At 35.1% G+C, this 17,805-nt stretch overlaps 1 protein-coding gene across 1 annotated transcript in view; it reads right to left on the reverse strand.

Moving 5' to 3' along the window:
* Positions 1 to 2,594: 2,594 nt before the first annotated feature.
* LOC117680405 (uncharacterized) overlaps positions 2,595 to 17,805 on the reverse strand; it is a 29,199-nt gene continuing 13,988 nt past the window's right edge. The window contains exons 3-4 of the mRNA XM_066074121.1: positions 4,451 to 4,661; positions 2,595 to 4,119 (exon numbers count right to left, since the gene is read on the reverse strand). Of these exons, the coding sequence (XP_065930193.1) occupies positions 2,996 to 4,119; positions 4,451 to 4,661 (1,335 nt within the window). The 3' untranslated portion in view covers positions 2,595 to 2,995. The remainder of the gene's footprint in view (positions 4,120 to 4,450; positions 4,662 to 17,805) is intronic.

Below are 17,805 nucleotides of genomic sequence, written 5' to 3' on the forward strand. Positions count from 1 at the left end.
GGGATTTTATCAAAACGATTATACGTTTAAGAAGGTTAAGTTACCTTAACATTAACCCTTAATTATTTCCGTGCCAGGAGGCACATAAGGCATGGACAACTGCCTTCCACATGTTGCGGTCTGAAACCTCTATTGGCGTGCTGTGTTGCAAGAGTTCCATACCGCCCTGTTTCTTTACATGGTTAAGTTTCATGTGTTTAATTTAATAGGACCAAATATAAGAAAGAAACTAATTATCTCTCTTAGTTATGGAAATGAAATATTTATTTGTACATAGAAAGACCAATGTAAAACATTTACATGTACATGCATGTCCGACAAATTTAGTAGAACTCGGAAAATGTCTTGCGTCGTAACTTGTATGCATCTGATTTGATTAGATTATTTTTAAAAGATATTTTTTCATAAAAAAATGTTATACTCAGGATGATTTAATATTCATTTATAACAAGCGTTGTATTTGTGTCCACTTTTTTTAGTGTGGTTTGTCGTGGCACCTGACCAGCTGGATTTTTTTAAAAGTCTTTGAGCATCGGGTTGATCAAAGGCAATAAAGCCCGAAAGGCTTTATAACTGATTTAAACACGCACGCTTATATTTAATCACCTAAAAATAATCAAATAATGATTCCTTATTACTTGTATTCATATAATTTACAGCAACTGTACGATTTTAATTTCAATTTATATATATTTAAAAAGTCATTTATAAGATAAATTAGTCGATGTGCAGTGTCATCACAGACAAAGACACAGTTATGTGTGAACATTAGAAAATGAAAACAGTGTTTCCTAATACAAATAATTAAGCATTTTAACTCTTATGATTTTGAATGACACAGCTGTTTTTGATTATACTAAATTCGTAAACAAAAACTACATTATGTTTACATCTTGTTTTGCATGTTTTGTTTATCAAATTCTGGGATTATCAGGTTAATCGTGTAGATCGTTTAACCTAACAATTCGTTTATAATAAACATTGTTAATCCTTCCCTGTCCTGTATGTATGCTAACGTATAGTGCTTGTATCCTGTTCGTTAAGTTGCTTGTTCAACACTCTAACCATCTATTCTGCCTTATTTTTTTTGAAATGGTTTTATAAGCTTTAAACTACTAATTTATTTAATTTCAAAATCCTATTTTTTTTTAATATAAAATTTTGCATTTGTCCTATCTCTTTATGGAAAGATCTTCCTCTTAAGGAGGTGTTTATAGTCTGAAAATGGTTACGACGTCAATCCAAACATTGAGTACTGAAGCCATGTTAGCACCGCCTATCCCCATGCCCATAATTACAATCCTATCCTGCTTCTGTGGTATCCGGATGTCCTATTCCGAATTTACGAGGATCAGCTACGTGTTATTTTTAATTATTTTTTTTGTAGATTTAATACAAATTCAAAGAGGTATATTTCATTTCAATATTCTGACACACTTTATTCTTTAAAAGAAATACAATAACATTTATCATAAAGGAGGTTACCTACATGTAGGTGGTCAGCAAAAGTAACCCTCAAATTTATCTCAAATTTCTAAAACCATTTGTTTAGCTACATTGTATATATAAGCTCTGAATTTCACATATAATAAAGAAAAATTACATAAACTATGATTTTAAAATTTGAATGTGTTCCTTTTTTATTCAGAGCACTTTTTCATAAGGATATTATTATATTGTCTAAATATGACCGCGGCCATACAGTCCTCATCATCATGAGCATTCATTTTGTTTCATTACAATATCACAATAGGATAAATCGTTATACATACGAGATACAATCGTATATATGTTGTTACTGATCTACATTCAGGACCCGCAGATTTTTTAACAATGTCTACAATGTTTACATCTGCAAGGGTTGGTTTATAAAGCATTCTGTGAAATTTAAGAATCTCAGAAGTAATTATAATTTGATAAGATACAACTCCATCTATATTTCAAGGTTTCCCATTTTCAGAACCTTACCTATCATCTTGTGATCATCGCATTGTTCATTGCCTAATATCCTACCTAATCTTTATAAAGTTTCTCAATTATATTCCCATGGATACCCGAAAACAAAAGATTCAAAGGTCGCCAGTAAAGCTGTAAAATCCTTGCAATGCACGACAACCGGACACGTGTAAACTGTTTTACATTTAGAGCATCTGTCTTCCAACCCAGCCAAAATTCGGGAGGGTGGGGATCCTCTTAGTCAAAATTGTGGTTCTCGCACGTTAGTTGTCACCTGGACATAGTATGTTATAGATTATTTTACTTGTACGTTTAACATGAGATGAGTGTTTTTCAGTTTAGTACGTGCAATAAATATACATAGTTAGTGAAAATTTGATTAATAACTTTTATATTAAATAGAAATTGCATGTGAAGCAGTGACTATTGTATTCATTTCCCTGGCGTCTGGGATTTGTGTTTAAAAATAAGTGATATTGACTAACACCTTTATTTTAAATTCTACACTTTGATAATTGAAAAGAAAATGTCATTTGACTTTATCATATTTGAAAAGAAGTAGTATGTGAATGTTTGAAGACGATTTCTCAAATATTTGGCTATTGAAGGCAGAACTGTCAATTTGTTGAAAGGTCATCAAAAGAAACAAATACGCCGTTTATTTAGTTTCTTATATTTACAATTTAATTGAAAACACAATACATGCCACAACAATGCAAAATGGTAAACGATATGGAATATTTAAAAAAAAATACCCTTGACAAAACTTAAGATTACGAAAATTTAAAAGTCACATTTAAAACTCTACTGCTTAACTTACCGTCTATAATGCCAGTTTTCATTTCAAAAACCATGCCATTTTATATATGTAATTTTCACAAATGTATTTTCTACATGTATATGTAAATTTGAATCAGTTGAAAAACTAGTGTAACATTCGACTACTATTATTACAGCAATTTTCGATAACAAAACGATTTTTTTCCAACACGGAAAATTAAAATATTTTGTTATCTCGTGTTTTCAACAAAATTTCATTTTAATGTTGAAGTTTCATCAACAAGTTGTTGTATTCGACCACACTTTCAAAGCTTTCAAAGCAGACGGACGAGCCAATATACCAGGTATTGAATTGGCCTTGCATGTCTAAAATATCCCATAGATATCCTCTATCTGCCGCTGGGGGCGGAAACCTTGGGAAATAGTATCCCCATTTTATCTGTTCGAGAACTCGTGGATTAGTTTTATCGAATCTTTTAAGAAATGCTCCAAGTTTTGATTGAATCATTGAATCTATGTCTATTGCCCAGGGGTTTTCAAGACCGTACTGATAGTACATGGTCGTTTCTTGGGGCCTACCATCGGGGCCATTTTCTCGAATTCCAAAACGAAAATCATCGCCAGTGATGTTATTTTTAAGGTGGTAAAACGTAATTGATAAATACATAGAATACGAAAGCTGGTCTAGGTCGTGATTAAAATACACTTGAGGATCACGGGGACGTCTACCTATGTCAGATTCCACCACGGAAGTGACGAAATTAGCATTCATCAGATTCTTGAAAATATTCTTCTCTTGTGGGTGGAAATCAACGATATCAAACAGTGAGTTCATTGCTGGAGAAAGTATGAGAAAGTCAAAACGATCAGTAAGAACAGCTGAACTTCCCTTTGACTTATAAGATACAAATACACCCAATGGGCCATTCCTTCTCTGAATTTGAACGACGTCCACTCCAAGACGAATATCTAAATTCCTTTGCTTTGCAATTTCATTTACAAGCACCTGAAATCCACCCTCCAGAATCCAGAATCGGTTTGTCGGTGTAAACGTCCCTCTAATGACGACTGGGGGAACCCACAGCAGTCCATATATAGCTGCAGTTTCATTGACATAGCCGTAGCCATTGGTTGTAAGAAAAATTCGGAAATATGGAGCCAAAAGCAATAAATCATTTCTCTGTAAGAACTCCAAAACTGTCCCTTGAATTTCGTACATAACGTCGGGTGTCGGGCGAGGCATAAGTTCACTGGAGTAATTTCCGAACAAACAGCGATGGATTTGTTCATATCTGATTAACTGAGCAACAATTCTACGAAGAGCGACCTGGGGGTTGGTTTCTCCGGTATTTTGGATTAGAAATTCTCGCCACGATGTTTCCTCTTTTAAAAAGATAAAATATAATGATGATTATGTTAAAAAAGATCGAAAACAAATTTATTTGGACGCATCCACGTGTGGTAAATGTATGTCGGCTAATTGACTTAGGATGTACATGAATAAGGCACAAAAAGTCAAGTCAACCGTTATCAAGAAGAAGCACAAATGAAATATCGTAAACTATCATATTATAAAGAGGTAACTCTTATTGCTAACTTTGGCTATCAATTTCACACCCCTAATTTCAGATCATGAAAAAATACTTGAATATATATCTTGTATCTTGTAATGCTACAGTATCATTGTTTTAAAAAATTTCTGAAACATCCATACCATTGTCGTTCTGCATGACAGAAGAAGTACTTTTGGATTTGATTCTAAAATCTGGAGTGTATTTCTCAATTAGTTTCGCTGTTTGGTCATAAATGTTCGTAAAAAACACGGTTCCAAACTCGTTCCAGACTCCTCTGTAGAATCGAGAGTAAGCCTTTCCGCCGATCTCTGGTCGTTGTTCTAATATAACAACATTCCTGTAGCCACGATCCTGCAACAATGCACAAACAATTAAAAAAATAAGGTTTTTATCTTTCACATATGTAAATTAAAGACACAGTAAGGAAGCTAACGTTAGAATATGTATCCAAATATCTTAAACAAACAAATGATAATAATAAAGTCTAGCTTATGATTCTATCTTTTTATTGGATAGTCTGCCGTTGAAACGCTACCGCTGTAGAAATGACGATTGGTAATCAACGACAACAAACCAGGCTTATTGAATACTGACGTAAAAATACATACGAATACAAAAAATATCTAAATTTCTCGCATGCTAAACATTTTTAATGTATTCATAATTATTAAATTTCCTTGAAATCAATGCAATTCCGTTTTGCCAGAAGGATTGCATAGGAGAATTGATTAATTCAACCCCAAAAATTGCATATTGCAGCTGGTCGAATGTCATCAATGATCAACTGTAAATTAATTTTTCAACAAAGATTCAGTTGAATCAGATATTGACCCTTTTTGATTTTCCACTTTTTTGCATGCAAATGTTGCATAAAACCGGTCATTGTTTCTCATATCTGAAATAACATCTTGTGTAAGTAAAAATATGGCTCTAAGTTTATATTTCTTTAAACCATAAACATATAAACAAATAGCTTTTAACACAGTTGGATAAATACAGTTAGTTCACAGTTTGTAATTTGTCATTTGATGGGCACGTGTCATTTCTTAACTGCATGCATTTAGAATAAGTTTTGAATTTGCACATCACTATCAAAAATAAAATAAAAAACAAAAAAACAAGAAACAGCGATAAATGCACCACTATATTTGTTGTTATGTCCTTGAACACTACACACTGTCACGCTATACATGCATGTTCGATTGGACGCGTATGTGAATTGATATTTTTTTTACGGAACACTTGCCATATTTTTGATTAGTACACTACATTCCATTTATGCAGTTATTGTATACGGAAAAGCACCTAGTAATTAACAATGTTGAAACTGATAAATCTATTATAAAATTAACGTACCAAACAGTAAATGCAAAAAGGAGTCAAGGAGGCACTGATCGCCGGAAACGGAAGTGATTAATAAATGAAAAACAAGCAATTGTTGAATTATTCAAATAGGAGTATTTTTCTTAGTCCTCGAGCAAACAAGATTTCTTAGTAATCAAAAGGTTTTTATTTGATGTTTGTTTAGGTATGTACATGTAAGAGGAACAAAGCAGCTCGCGATGCATAAAATGATCTGTTTCACTTTAATTGATTAACCTAGAACAAAGTCCTTCGTAACAAATTGGGGTCTGTCTTAAATAGGGTAAGGAAATGATAGACTGTCTTTTTTTACGTTCTCTTCTTTCTCCAAGATGACACATTGGATCCTTTATTTATAAATGCTTGCGATGTTTTGACACAGTTATGCATCTAATTTCTAACACATTTGGCAACAGGCTATGTTCATAAAACGCTGAGATTCAAATTCAGACAATGATATATTATTGATATGTACATTGTCCATGATAATTACAATTGTTATACTTTCATGTTAAATACTGAAATCTGATTGGTTAAGACGCAGTTAATAATATTTACTATTACCCTCAGCGTTAGCAACGCACTTGGCAACGGGTAACATTAAAAAATGTTACATGCGCGAAAATTATGCGCGTACGGTTCGCTGTAGAATTCACGTTATTCCTATATAAAAGCAGTAAAATTTTCTTAAAAATTTAAAAAAAGACATTCAGTATAACAAAATAAATAGTGCCTGTTTGGGAGGATAACAGTTGAAATTGACACCCCTCGAAAACCATTGTCAACCTCCGCTTCGCGTCGGTTGACAATGGTTTTCTCGGGGTGTCAATTTCAACTGTTACCCTCCCAAACAGGCACTATTTATATAATATAACGTTAAGGATGGAACCGACTTATACCAAAAACAAAGTCTTCGACCAGCTGGGAGTGATTTTTTGTTGTTTTTGTTGTTGTTGTAACAATAACTGTAACCGTATATGTAAATATGACAAAGACTTGGCATTTCATTTTATAAGAAAAAAAAAGTTATTTAGCATAAAGCAATAATTTGTACGCGATGATAAATTTTAATTTGAAAATTCAAATTTGAAACACAGATTTGTTACGTCTACTTATATCAATCACAAAGCTACGGAAGACATTTATAACCCGGTAATTGTTTCTGTCATTTTGAATTACGTTTTTTTCGGTCACTCCTGCAAATAGGTACGAGATGCATGTTGGTGTGCGCCAGTGCATGCATGCAATAGGAGGGTTATTTAACAAAGCCCTGTGTTTTTCTGTAATAGTGATTTTAGGAGTGGTTTAAACTTTAGTTTTGATGCAAAGGTGGGACGCTCTGCATTTGTTAGGGTCAGCAAGTATTTTTTTCATTTTTTTTAGATTACTGATTGAACAATTATTTATTATTCATAGCAGTTACCTGTCGTAATCTTCAAATATCGAATACTGGTTTTGATATGTGTAAGCTGTTGGCTTTAAGAAATTGATTTTATATGTCTGATTTTTTTAAATTTGGTATGCATCCAACATTTCTAAAACTATACAAAATTTATTAGAGAGAAAAATCTCTAGGACAGAATTACAACAAAAACAATTAAGGAGAAAACAAATTTAACACTTTTTTTTTACAACTTCCCATATGGCCCCATAACAAAATCTTATGACTTTTGAGACAACTCTTAAGAAATCAGGCTATCAAATAATTTTTAAATCTAAAAATAATTGATATAAAGATACAATTACATGAAGGAAATAAAGAATGAAGCCATATGGACACCACCAATCCCCGCACCCACAATCACTATCCGGTCATCTAGTGTCCTGGGTCCTCTTATCCTAGGATACCCGGATGTCACGATCTGAAATTACGAGGAACTTCTAAATGCCATTGGTTTTATTTTTGGTATAGTCAATGCAGATCGCGAGAACTTTTAATGATCTTAATATTTTATGCATTTGAGTTGGAAAACTATTATTGTAAACTTTTCCCTTATTTGTAATATTTGTTTTTACAATCTATGGTGTCTATAATATAATAAGGCAACATAAAACGTCGTAGTTAATGATATTCAAATTTAAATAAAAATTGATTGTAATCTTTGAATATTCCCAAAAGGCTAATATACTTGAATATGACTGACTAACATTAATATTTCATGGTTCCCCATTTTCGCAATGCTTCTCACCTTGTGAGCTTTGCACTGATCATTACTTCTATTCCTTTGAAACCTTCTTAAACCTCTTAAATTCCATGGTGACCCGACAACGAAAGGCCCAAATGCTGCCAGTAAAGCAAGAAAAGCATGGAAGTCCATGTTGAGTGTAGAAGTGTTAACTGGTTAAAAATTTAACAGAATGTCTCGATACCGAGCCAAAATCTTGACTTTTATATTCCAAATTAAAGAAATCTGCGGTTTTTCCACTTAAGTTGTCACAGGTATATATTATGTAACAAATTATTCACCGATTTGTTTTAATTGAGGTGTGTCATTACGGGCCGCCGGAAAGCGGTCCGTTATTTGATACACATTTAAATGTTGTTACTGCGTTTCTGCGGGATAGTTCTTTTTAACAGAATTAATATTATGCTGGACATACATGTACTAAAGACTTGAAATACTTAAGACCTGAATGTCATTAAATTTTAAATAAATGTTATATTTGAATTTCTATGTGCCGTGTCAAATAAAATGACTTTGTGTGTGTATTTATTATATTTCCATGTAAAATGTGGTAGAAAATATCATGAATCTCCAAGAGAAAAATGATGAGTTGAACTTTGTATTGTACAAATCAATGTGTTTTCCATTACTTCATACTATGACAATGATCAAACAATTACCGTTAGAAATTCTCTATGATAATAGTAAAATGTTAAACTTCAAAACAAATTGCTGAAAGTATATTAAAATTTACTATAAAAATTAGTACAACCAACTTTTATTTTCTTCTTTGTGGTGTGTTTTTATGAAAACAGCCAAAGATTCATACAACAATTATATTTTTTGCGGCCCATTTGACGCTTGCGTCAAGATGATTTCTTGTTTATACTGTAGATTGTGAACGCCCAGACAAAATTTCGTCAAAGCTATTCATCTAGCTATTGGATAAGAACAAATCGAATGTGTATGACTTTGTGCAGCTTTTTATTTCCATGCATGCAGAGGTGCAGTAGGGTTATTTTCAGTTTAAACGTGTCATTTTATTATATTGTTCGGGTAAATGCTAAATTCATTTACAAAAATCTCATTATCTGGTTTCGTAAAACATTGATTTAATTGACAAAAATATAACCCACTCACATATTCAAACCTGGTTGTTGATTTTTCTCAGCAGAAATCATTGATTGATCATCAAATAAAAAGTATAAGAAATTTATTTAATTTATTTCAGGTTTCAATTCTTTTTAAAGTAAATATATCCATTATTATATTAAATTACGGACGATATGGGATTGGATAAAAAGCAACTATGATTTTTTTTTTTTTTTTTTTTTTTTGGATAATGTCATTTGATTAAAAAATATTTCACCCCATTTAATGACTTTTTCAATAGCTTTCATATATTAGTATAAAATTTGTTTACCAATTATTGGGATATTGAATCTTTGGTGCTTTACCTACTAACTAACAGAAGGTCCACTAGAAAACTTTTGAATTTAAAGGAATATTAAACAAATTAATAATGATTGTGAATTTTGAAACAAATATTTTATAGTCATCGGGATAACTATTAATAGACTATAGAACTGGTATGAGGTACAAGACCCGGATGTTAGTACTTGTATTTGCAAGGCAAATATACATGCACTTTTGAATTCGATTTTTGATAAAGACCCTTTCCCACAAAATGGTATGATTAATATATTTTTATGTAATTGTCTTATATTGGGAGGCTTATATTTGTATATAATATATATATGCATGTAATGTAAAGTTATCTACCTTGTAATTGATTGAATTATTATACTGATTTTTATATCAGAATTCAAGTATAGTAATATGTCTATTTTATGTTATTTTATGCCTGATATATGTTATACAATTGTTACAGGATCTTCGAAACTCTTAATACATAAAGCCAAGTTTGAACCCCCAACTGTCTTGACTTATTTATGCTTATGCAAGGACTGCTACAAAATGGCGCCCAAGTTGGGACTTGGCAACAACTGACCTTCTAATTTCATCGCAGACCATCACCACATCAGCCTTGTGATTTACATTTGATGACTCGAGGTACATTCAATCAGTGAGTGGTGAGTCGTACTGAAAAGAACTGTTTTGTTTGCAAAAACTGTATCAATTAAGAGAACTGAGGCTCAACCACTGGACCATTTCCAAAGCGACTGCAGTGTGATGCTTTGTGACTATTGCAGTAGACTTATACAAGTGTATCCAAGATTATTCATTCATATTTGATTCATATACATATATACTTCAGTATCACTACTTTTTCTTTGCTCTACAATTAATTTATATTAATTATATTGTTTGAATATTTGTGTAAAAACAAGGCCTATTTAAAAATCAGCTAATCAATCATTCATAATTGATTAATTACTGTAGTGCCGGCACATATTTATTTTGAGAAGCAGATATATTATTTATTTCTTTTGCATTTGAATTGAATATTGTGCAGCACAGAGTATTACTGTTTATTATTTATATTGTCTGTCGGTGAGTGAATGAGTATATAATTCAAGTATCCTATCTGCACTGCTATTTCCCACCAAGAACCTACATATTACTAGTCTATATAATTATTATGAATTATAAATCCTACAATACTTTTGACCAACATGTGACATTGAGACTGACAAGACAGAGACAAGTTTTCAGAAGTGGTTATCATTTGAGGTCAGGTGTAGAGTTATGTAGAATCCTTACAGTGATTTCGTGTTGCGTACAGATTTTGTCAGGTTGAATCTGGTAATCATTATATGCTCGCAAGTTTACAGTGTGTGTTAGTTAGTTGGCGATCCTTAGTTTATTATTTACCGTGATTTATTGATCTGTAGTATATAAGTTCTAGTAAATTCGTAGATAATTTATCTGATTATTAAGTACAACGTTTATTTACCTTTAGTTATCATATCTCCATTAATTTTTTTTTTGTAATAAGACATTGTCCTACTTTCACTTTCAGGCACGTTTTGTTTACATTGCGTACCTTCCGGTCATCGGGATCGTTTTTCTTTTTCCGATCGTGCTCAAAATTCCAATTTTTGCAATAATACTACCGGCTTCCGTTTTCAATGATTACCGATCAATTTAGACTTTTAGTTAAGTTATTGGTTCATTTATTCTTATTTTTCAAACAAAGCATTCGGTGCTACATTTAGTTTAATATGCTCTAGCTTATTTTACATTTACAGGTTAAATGTTTGTGAAAAATTGTGTCTACTAGTTATACATTACAACACAGATTTCCAGCTGTTCGTCGTTTTCATAATATTGATACATTTCAGTTGTGTATAACTACACGGAAACTGCATCGGTACGTGCCTTTACTTATATAGAAGTTCATACAGAACTTACCCACCTGTCAGTATTACTTTCCATTCCCTGTTACATTAGGCAATAGTTGACTATCCTCCTTATATCCCTATACTTTTTATCCCCATTTTCCCTAAGTAATATTGCAGCTTTATTTACTATCAGTCATGTCCACGGAACGGAATAAAGCTGAGGATGGAGCAACTGGAGAGGATTTCATCTCAAAGGAGGAAATATAACAGTTAGTCAAAACTCTGTCTGCAATAAAGATCAAACCAAAAGCTGGCACCCCAGCAGACTTGCTTGGATGGATGTCGAAACTTGTTGAAAGAGACAGGAGCTATCCCTAAGACGCCAATCAAGACGGAGCCATTTTCGCCCTATTTTTGAAAGAGACGGCAGATGCTACTACGTCATACAAACAACCACTGCGAATAGCTTTGTTTTCTGGTGGAACAAGTGATTCAGCATATGAGCTATGGCGTTATCAGGTGACTTGCCTTAAAAAGGATATTCCAAGGAGATCATCCTGAATGCCATTAAAAGGTCACTTAAAGGTGAGCCAGCAACTGTCATGATGCGATTAGGTCCTGTCGACAATATAGATGAGATTTTACAAAAGTTTGACAGCATATATGGCAATATACTTGGTACAGAAGATATTCTAGCAGAATTCTACAGTGCCATGCAGAAAGATACAGAGTATTGTGCTACTTGGAGTATTAGGCTAGAAGACCTCATAAACAGAGCTATTACCAAGGGTAAGGTAAGTGCGATTGACGCAAAGGAGGCGCTCCGTACCATGTTTTACAAAGGTCTTAGACAAGATTTACGAGACATATCAGGACATCTTTTTCAAACTTTTCTTGATTTTGACCAGTTGCGCATTGCTGTTCGCAAATTAGAATTAGAACATCAACCAGTACCAAAATCAAGACAGGCGACAGTGAAAGCTGCTTGCGTTCCTGATGAGCGTTTAGACACTATTCAAGATCAGCTTACTCAACTATCTGACCAAGTGGTAATGATGAATCAACATTATTCCATGAATCAAGCACCACAGCAACGAGTATTCATTCCAAGACAGAGTTACCAGAGAGGCAGAGGAACTCCAAGAGGGAGAGGATGGAATCGACCATCTAAACCCATGCCTGCCTACTCCGAGTCAAGAGATGATGGGACACACAAACAACAGCATGCCAACAAGATCACTTGCTACAGATGTTGACAAGAAGGACACATTGCCGTTTGTTGCCGTGTGCGCACTGACCATAGGAGAGGACATTTAAACTTCAGCAGGCCAAATCCTGGGGTCAGGATCTGGCTCAGCAGAGGAACGGCCCATTAACAAAGACCAACTAATAGGAATTCCGAATGAAATAACCATCGCTGTAGATAACATTACCTGTCCAGCACTTCTTGACACTGGAGCCACAGTGTCCACTATAAGTGAAGAATTCTATAAGCAGCATTTATGTCACATAGAATTACATCCAGTGTCAGAAGCATTACACATTGAGTGTGCTGATGGTCAGGTAAAGCCGTATTTGGGGTACATTTGTACTTCTATTACACCCTATGGGATGCCCATCGACAGTTTGCATGGTTGTTCATTTCTCGTCGTTCCTACTAGTCAGTTGAACTCAAGAGTACCTTTTTTTATTGGAACAACCATCATTTCAAGACTGATTGATGTTACGAGGGAAGAATTTGGTTCCAGATTTTTACAAGATGCCGACCTCCATACCTCATGGTATTTGGCATTTAGATGCATGACCCTGAGAGAGTGAGAACTCCGGAGAAATGGGCATAGGCTAGGAATCGTCAAGTCAGCTGAGACTGAGCGTATCACTATTCCCCTATCATCAGGTCGTCGCTATGCTGCAAGCCACCACCAAGTCAAGCATTCCTTCAGACTTAGATATCACACCATCCCTACACCGCTACAGCTACACTGATAACTCCAGTATATCTGTCGAGATCAGCAATGTGACCACAAGCACAGTGTCAGTGTCTCCCAGAGCCATCCTTTGTGAATAGCAACCTGTCACCATATTAGATACGGTGCTGCCAGAGTCTGCAATTTCACCTGATGCACAGCTTGTCCTTGATAAGGTTAAGATTTCTACGGAGATCACAACCAGGGAGCAGCAGCAGTATAAAGAGTTGATAACGGAGTTTTCAGATATCTTCTCCAAGAATGATACTGATGTTGGAACCACAGATAAAGTTAAACATCGCATTGATTTAGAGGATACGACACCCTTCAAACAGCGATACAGAAGAATTTCTCCATCAGTGATTGAAGAGGTAAGAACTCATTTACAGGAACTCTTAGCCAGTGGAGTGATACGTCCTTCTCACTCTCTTTCTCATCAAATGTAGTGTTGGTGAGGATGAGCATGATGGTGCTTTGAGATTGTGTGTCGATTACCGACAATTAAACTCTAGAACCATTAAGGACAATTATGCTCTTCCTCGAATTGACGACATATTAGATTCTTTATCTGGTAACAAATACTTTACTGTTTTAAATTTGAAGTCAGGTAACCATCAGATTGAAATAGAAGAACAACACAAAGAGAGAACTGCTTTAACAGTAGGACCATTAGGGTTCTTTGAGTTTAACAAAATGAGTTTTGGTCTTGCTATTGCGCCTGCTACATATCAGCGCTTACAAGAATTATGTCTTGGTAATTTGCATTTGAAAATATGCTTTATTTACTTAGATAACCTTATTATTTTTTCCAGAACCTTTGATGAGCATATTACCAGATTAAGACAAGTATTCAGCAGAATACAAGACTATGGGTTGAAATTATCCCCTAAGAAATGTTCTTTTCTCATGAAACAGGTGATACACATCGGGCATATAGTTTCTGAACAAGGGGTACAAGCTGACCCCGATAAGATCGATAAGGTTAAGAACTGGCCTACACCCACAAACCTAGATCAAGTTAGATCCTTTTTAGTGTTTGTTGGTTATTATAGAAAATTTATCCAAAACTTTTCCAAAATAGCCCGTCCCCTTATAGATGTTATGGCTACAGGTAAGAGACTTAGGGGTAAGCAACAACAGTCAACTAAGTGGAAATGGGAAAAGAGCAGACAGCTGCTTTTGAGGCCCTAAAAGATAAGTTACTACACCCCCTATTTTGGGATACCCCAACTTCTCCCTGCCCTTTGAGCTGCACACAGATGCGTGTGGTACAGGGCTCGGAGCGGTTTTGTACCAAAAACAACAGGGGTATAACCGAGTCTTAGCCTATGCTAGTAGAGGTTTGTCAAAGTCTGAGAAGAACTATCCCACTCATAAGCTTGAGTTTCTCGCACTCAAGTGGGCCATTACCGAGAAGTTCTCAGATTATGATATGGGTCAACATTTTTCTGTTTATACAGATAATAATCCCTTAACATACATATTAACCTCTGCTAAGCTAGATGCTACTGGTCACCGCTGGGTTGCAGCCTTGTCAGCGTATCAGTTTTCTATTACGTACAAGCCAGGTAAGACGGATGCTGATGCGCTGTCGAGGCTGCCACAGACACTCAGCGTGGACACAGTAAAGGCTATTTGTGACTCGGATCAGGGTCATCCTTTAATAGAGTCATTCCCGAAAAACATCAACTTGTTGTTTTGCAGGTTGTACAGTGTCATCATTGGATCAAACGCCTGACCACTTGGACCATCATGAATTACAACAGAAAGATCCCATGATCTCTAAATGGGCTGAGTCTGTCAAGAGTGGACTTAGACCAAAGAAGGATTCATTGACAGAAGACAATGACAAAGTCATGTTTCGAAACTTTACAAAGTTTAGAATTAAAGATGACTTGTTTATCAAAGTCATACACTGAGATGATGGTAGTGAACAGTACCAGGTGGTAGTTACTAAGGAAGTCATCCCTATCATTTTACGACACCTGCACAATAACATGGGACATCCTGGTAGAGACAGAACCACGTCACTGGTCATTGACAGGTTTTATTGGCCCATGATGAGGAGAGATATAGCAACCTGAATTGAGGAGTGTGATAGGTGTCTGAAGTTCAAGACTCCGGACAACCAGCGAGCTGAACTAGTCAGCATTAAGACATTCTATCCACTTGAACTTGTGTGTATGGATTACTTGACCCTGGAACCTTGTAAAGGTGGAATCCAGAACATCCTAGTTATTACAGACCATTTCAGCAAATTTTCTGTTGCAGTGCCTACTAGGAATCAGACTTGCAAAACAACAGCTGATGCCTTGTTTCACAACTTTATCGTTCTATATGGTATTCCGACAACTCTTCATTCAGATCAAGGTGCTAATTTTTCAAGTAAGTTAATACAAGATCTTTGTTTTTTAACAGTTATTTCTAAATCCCGCACTACTCCATACCATCCAATGGGCAACGGCATCACTGAACTTTTTATCAGAACCCCCATTTCTATGCTGGGAACATTAGAACAGGATCAGAAGTCTGACTGGAAGACTCACATAGGGTCATTAGTCCATGCATACAATGCTACTAAGCACGAAACAACAGGTTTCTCTCCATATTTTCTTATTTTGGTCATCCAACATTACCAGTAGATCTAGTCTTTGGATTAGATAAACACGACAAAGTTAAGACTTTGTCAGAGTATATTGAGAATATACAGGTAAGACTTGAGCGTGCTTATGAAGCAGCGAAGACAGCATCGAAGAACATACAGTATCGACAGGAGATGTATTATGACCAGAAGGCAAAAGGAGTTGGTTTAAGAGAAGGAGATCGGGTATTGGTAAAGGTTGTAGCCTTTGACGGCAAACATAAGATTGCTGATCGATGGGAAGATACCCCATATGTTGTGCTGCAGCAACCTAACACCAATGTTCCGGTATTTAAGGTCAAGAGGGAAGATGGAGAGGGTAGGTGTAAAAAACTGCACAGAAATTTATTCCTCCCTATTGGATCTAAACTTCCATCTTCAGTTCCACCACCTAGATATAGGGTCCAGTCTAATAAATCAGAACTTCCGAATACACAGAGAAAACTCTCTCAGGCAGATTGTATTTCGCAGGAAGAGTCTTATGAAGATGATATATATGATGGCCTCATTGTACATGCAGGTACCGGTACCACCACAGTAGAGACTCACTCAGACCAGAAGGAGGACGCTCCTGATATCAGTTTATCCACTGATGATCAAGAGTCAGAGGAGACGATAGATGAAGACCAGAGATATCTGAGGATGTCACAGATCTTGACACAGAATCTAGTGAGACAGAACCTTCAGAACATAGTCAGTGTGAGGAAGACCCTATAGTTCCAGAGCCAGCTCCTAGAAGGTCAATCAGAAATGCACACCAGCCAAAACGGATTAAAGATTACGTCATGTCAGAACAAGCGATCACTAGACCTTCATCACCAGAATGGTTGCAGAGAGCTGCATATCTGCAAGAGTTGATGGTTAGTGGTATGCTTAGTTCAGATGACAAACAGGTAACAAAAGCTTTAGTCAGCATCATTGCTGGAAAATAAGATTTTAATTGTATATAGATTTACTTTATGCTTAACTTTTTTTTTGTTTACAAGCTTCACTTTGCAGATGATTTTAGGCTCCTTAAATGGCGTGGACGCCATTCTTGCACCAGGAGGAGAATGTGGCAGAATCATTATATATAATATTATACATATATTACATGGCTTCGAGGGCGACATACCAGAATATTTGCCCCGAGGTGACAGAAAAGCCCTGGAGTGTTATGTCGCCCGATGCCGATGTAAAGTTATCTCCCTTGAAATTGATTGAATTATTATACTGATATTGTATATCACAATTCAAGTATAGTAATATATGTCTATTTTATGTTATTTTATACCTGATATATGTTATACAATTGTTACAGGGTCTTCGAAACTCTTAATACAAAAAGCCAAGTTTGAACCCTCAACAATCTTGACTTACAGTCGGTTCAAGCATATCTTTTACAACATACACCATAGCATAGCATAGCATTGAAATCTCATAGCATAGCATTGAAATCTCATAGCATAGCATTGGAATCTCATACCATAGCATACAATCTCATAGAATCGCATTCGTCATATCATAACATAGCATACCATAGCATAGCATACAACATTCTTTTAACTCGGTTTTAAATGTTTTTATTTGAAAAAATAATAGTTTACATAATAGATTTGTGGTAAACATTGGCTTCTTATTATTTTACATCGAAATGTGTGGAACTCTTCTGTGTATGGAGGCGTTTTTGTTCAAATCTCATAGCATACCATATCATAGCATAGCATACCATATCATTAAGCCCCTCATTTCAATTTCTTATAGCATAGCATACAAATCTCATAGCATAGCATACAAATCTCATAGCATATCATTAAAATCGCATACCATAGCATAGCATAAATTTGTAAAAGATTCGCATGAAATGACTGTATTTATGCTTATGCAAGGACTGTGACAGCTACGATTTGCACGTCAAACGTTCGTTTGTCTTTTGTTGCGCTTGCATTCACTTTATTAACATAAGCCATAATAACTCTCATTGGCAAAAATTGCAGCTCACGGTCGACCACTTAAGGAAGGATTCCTCTCGTTATCAAACGTACTTCTTATAATAAGAAATTCATAAAATTTTTA

This window comes from Magallana gigas, chromosome 10, assembly GCF_963853765.1.
Source record: "Magallana gigas chromosome 10, xbMagGiga1.1, whole genome shotgun sequence".
Taxonomy (NCBI): Eukaryota; Metazoa; Mollusca; class Bivalvia; order Ostreida; family Ostreidae; genus Magallana; species Magallana gigas.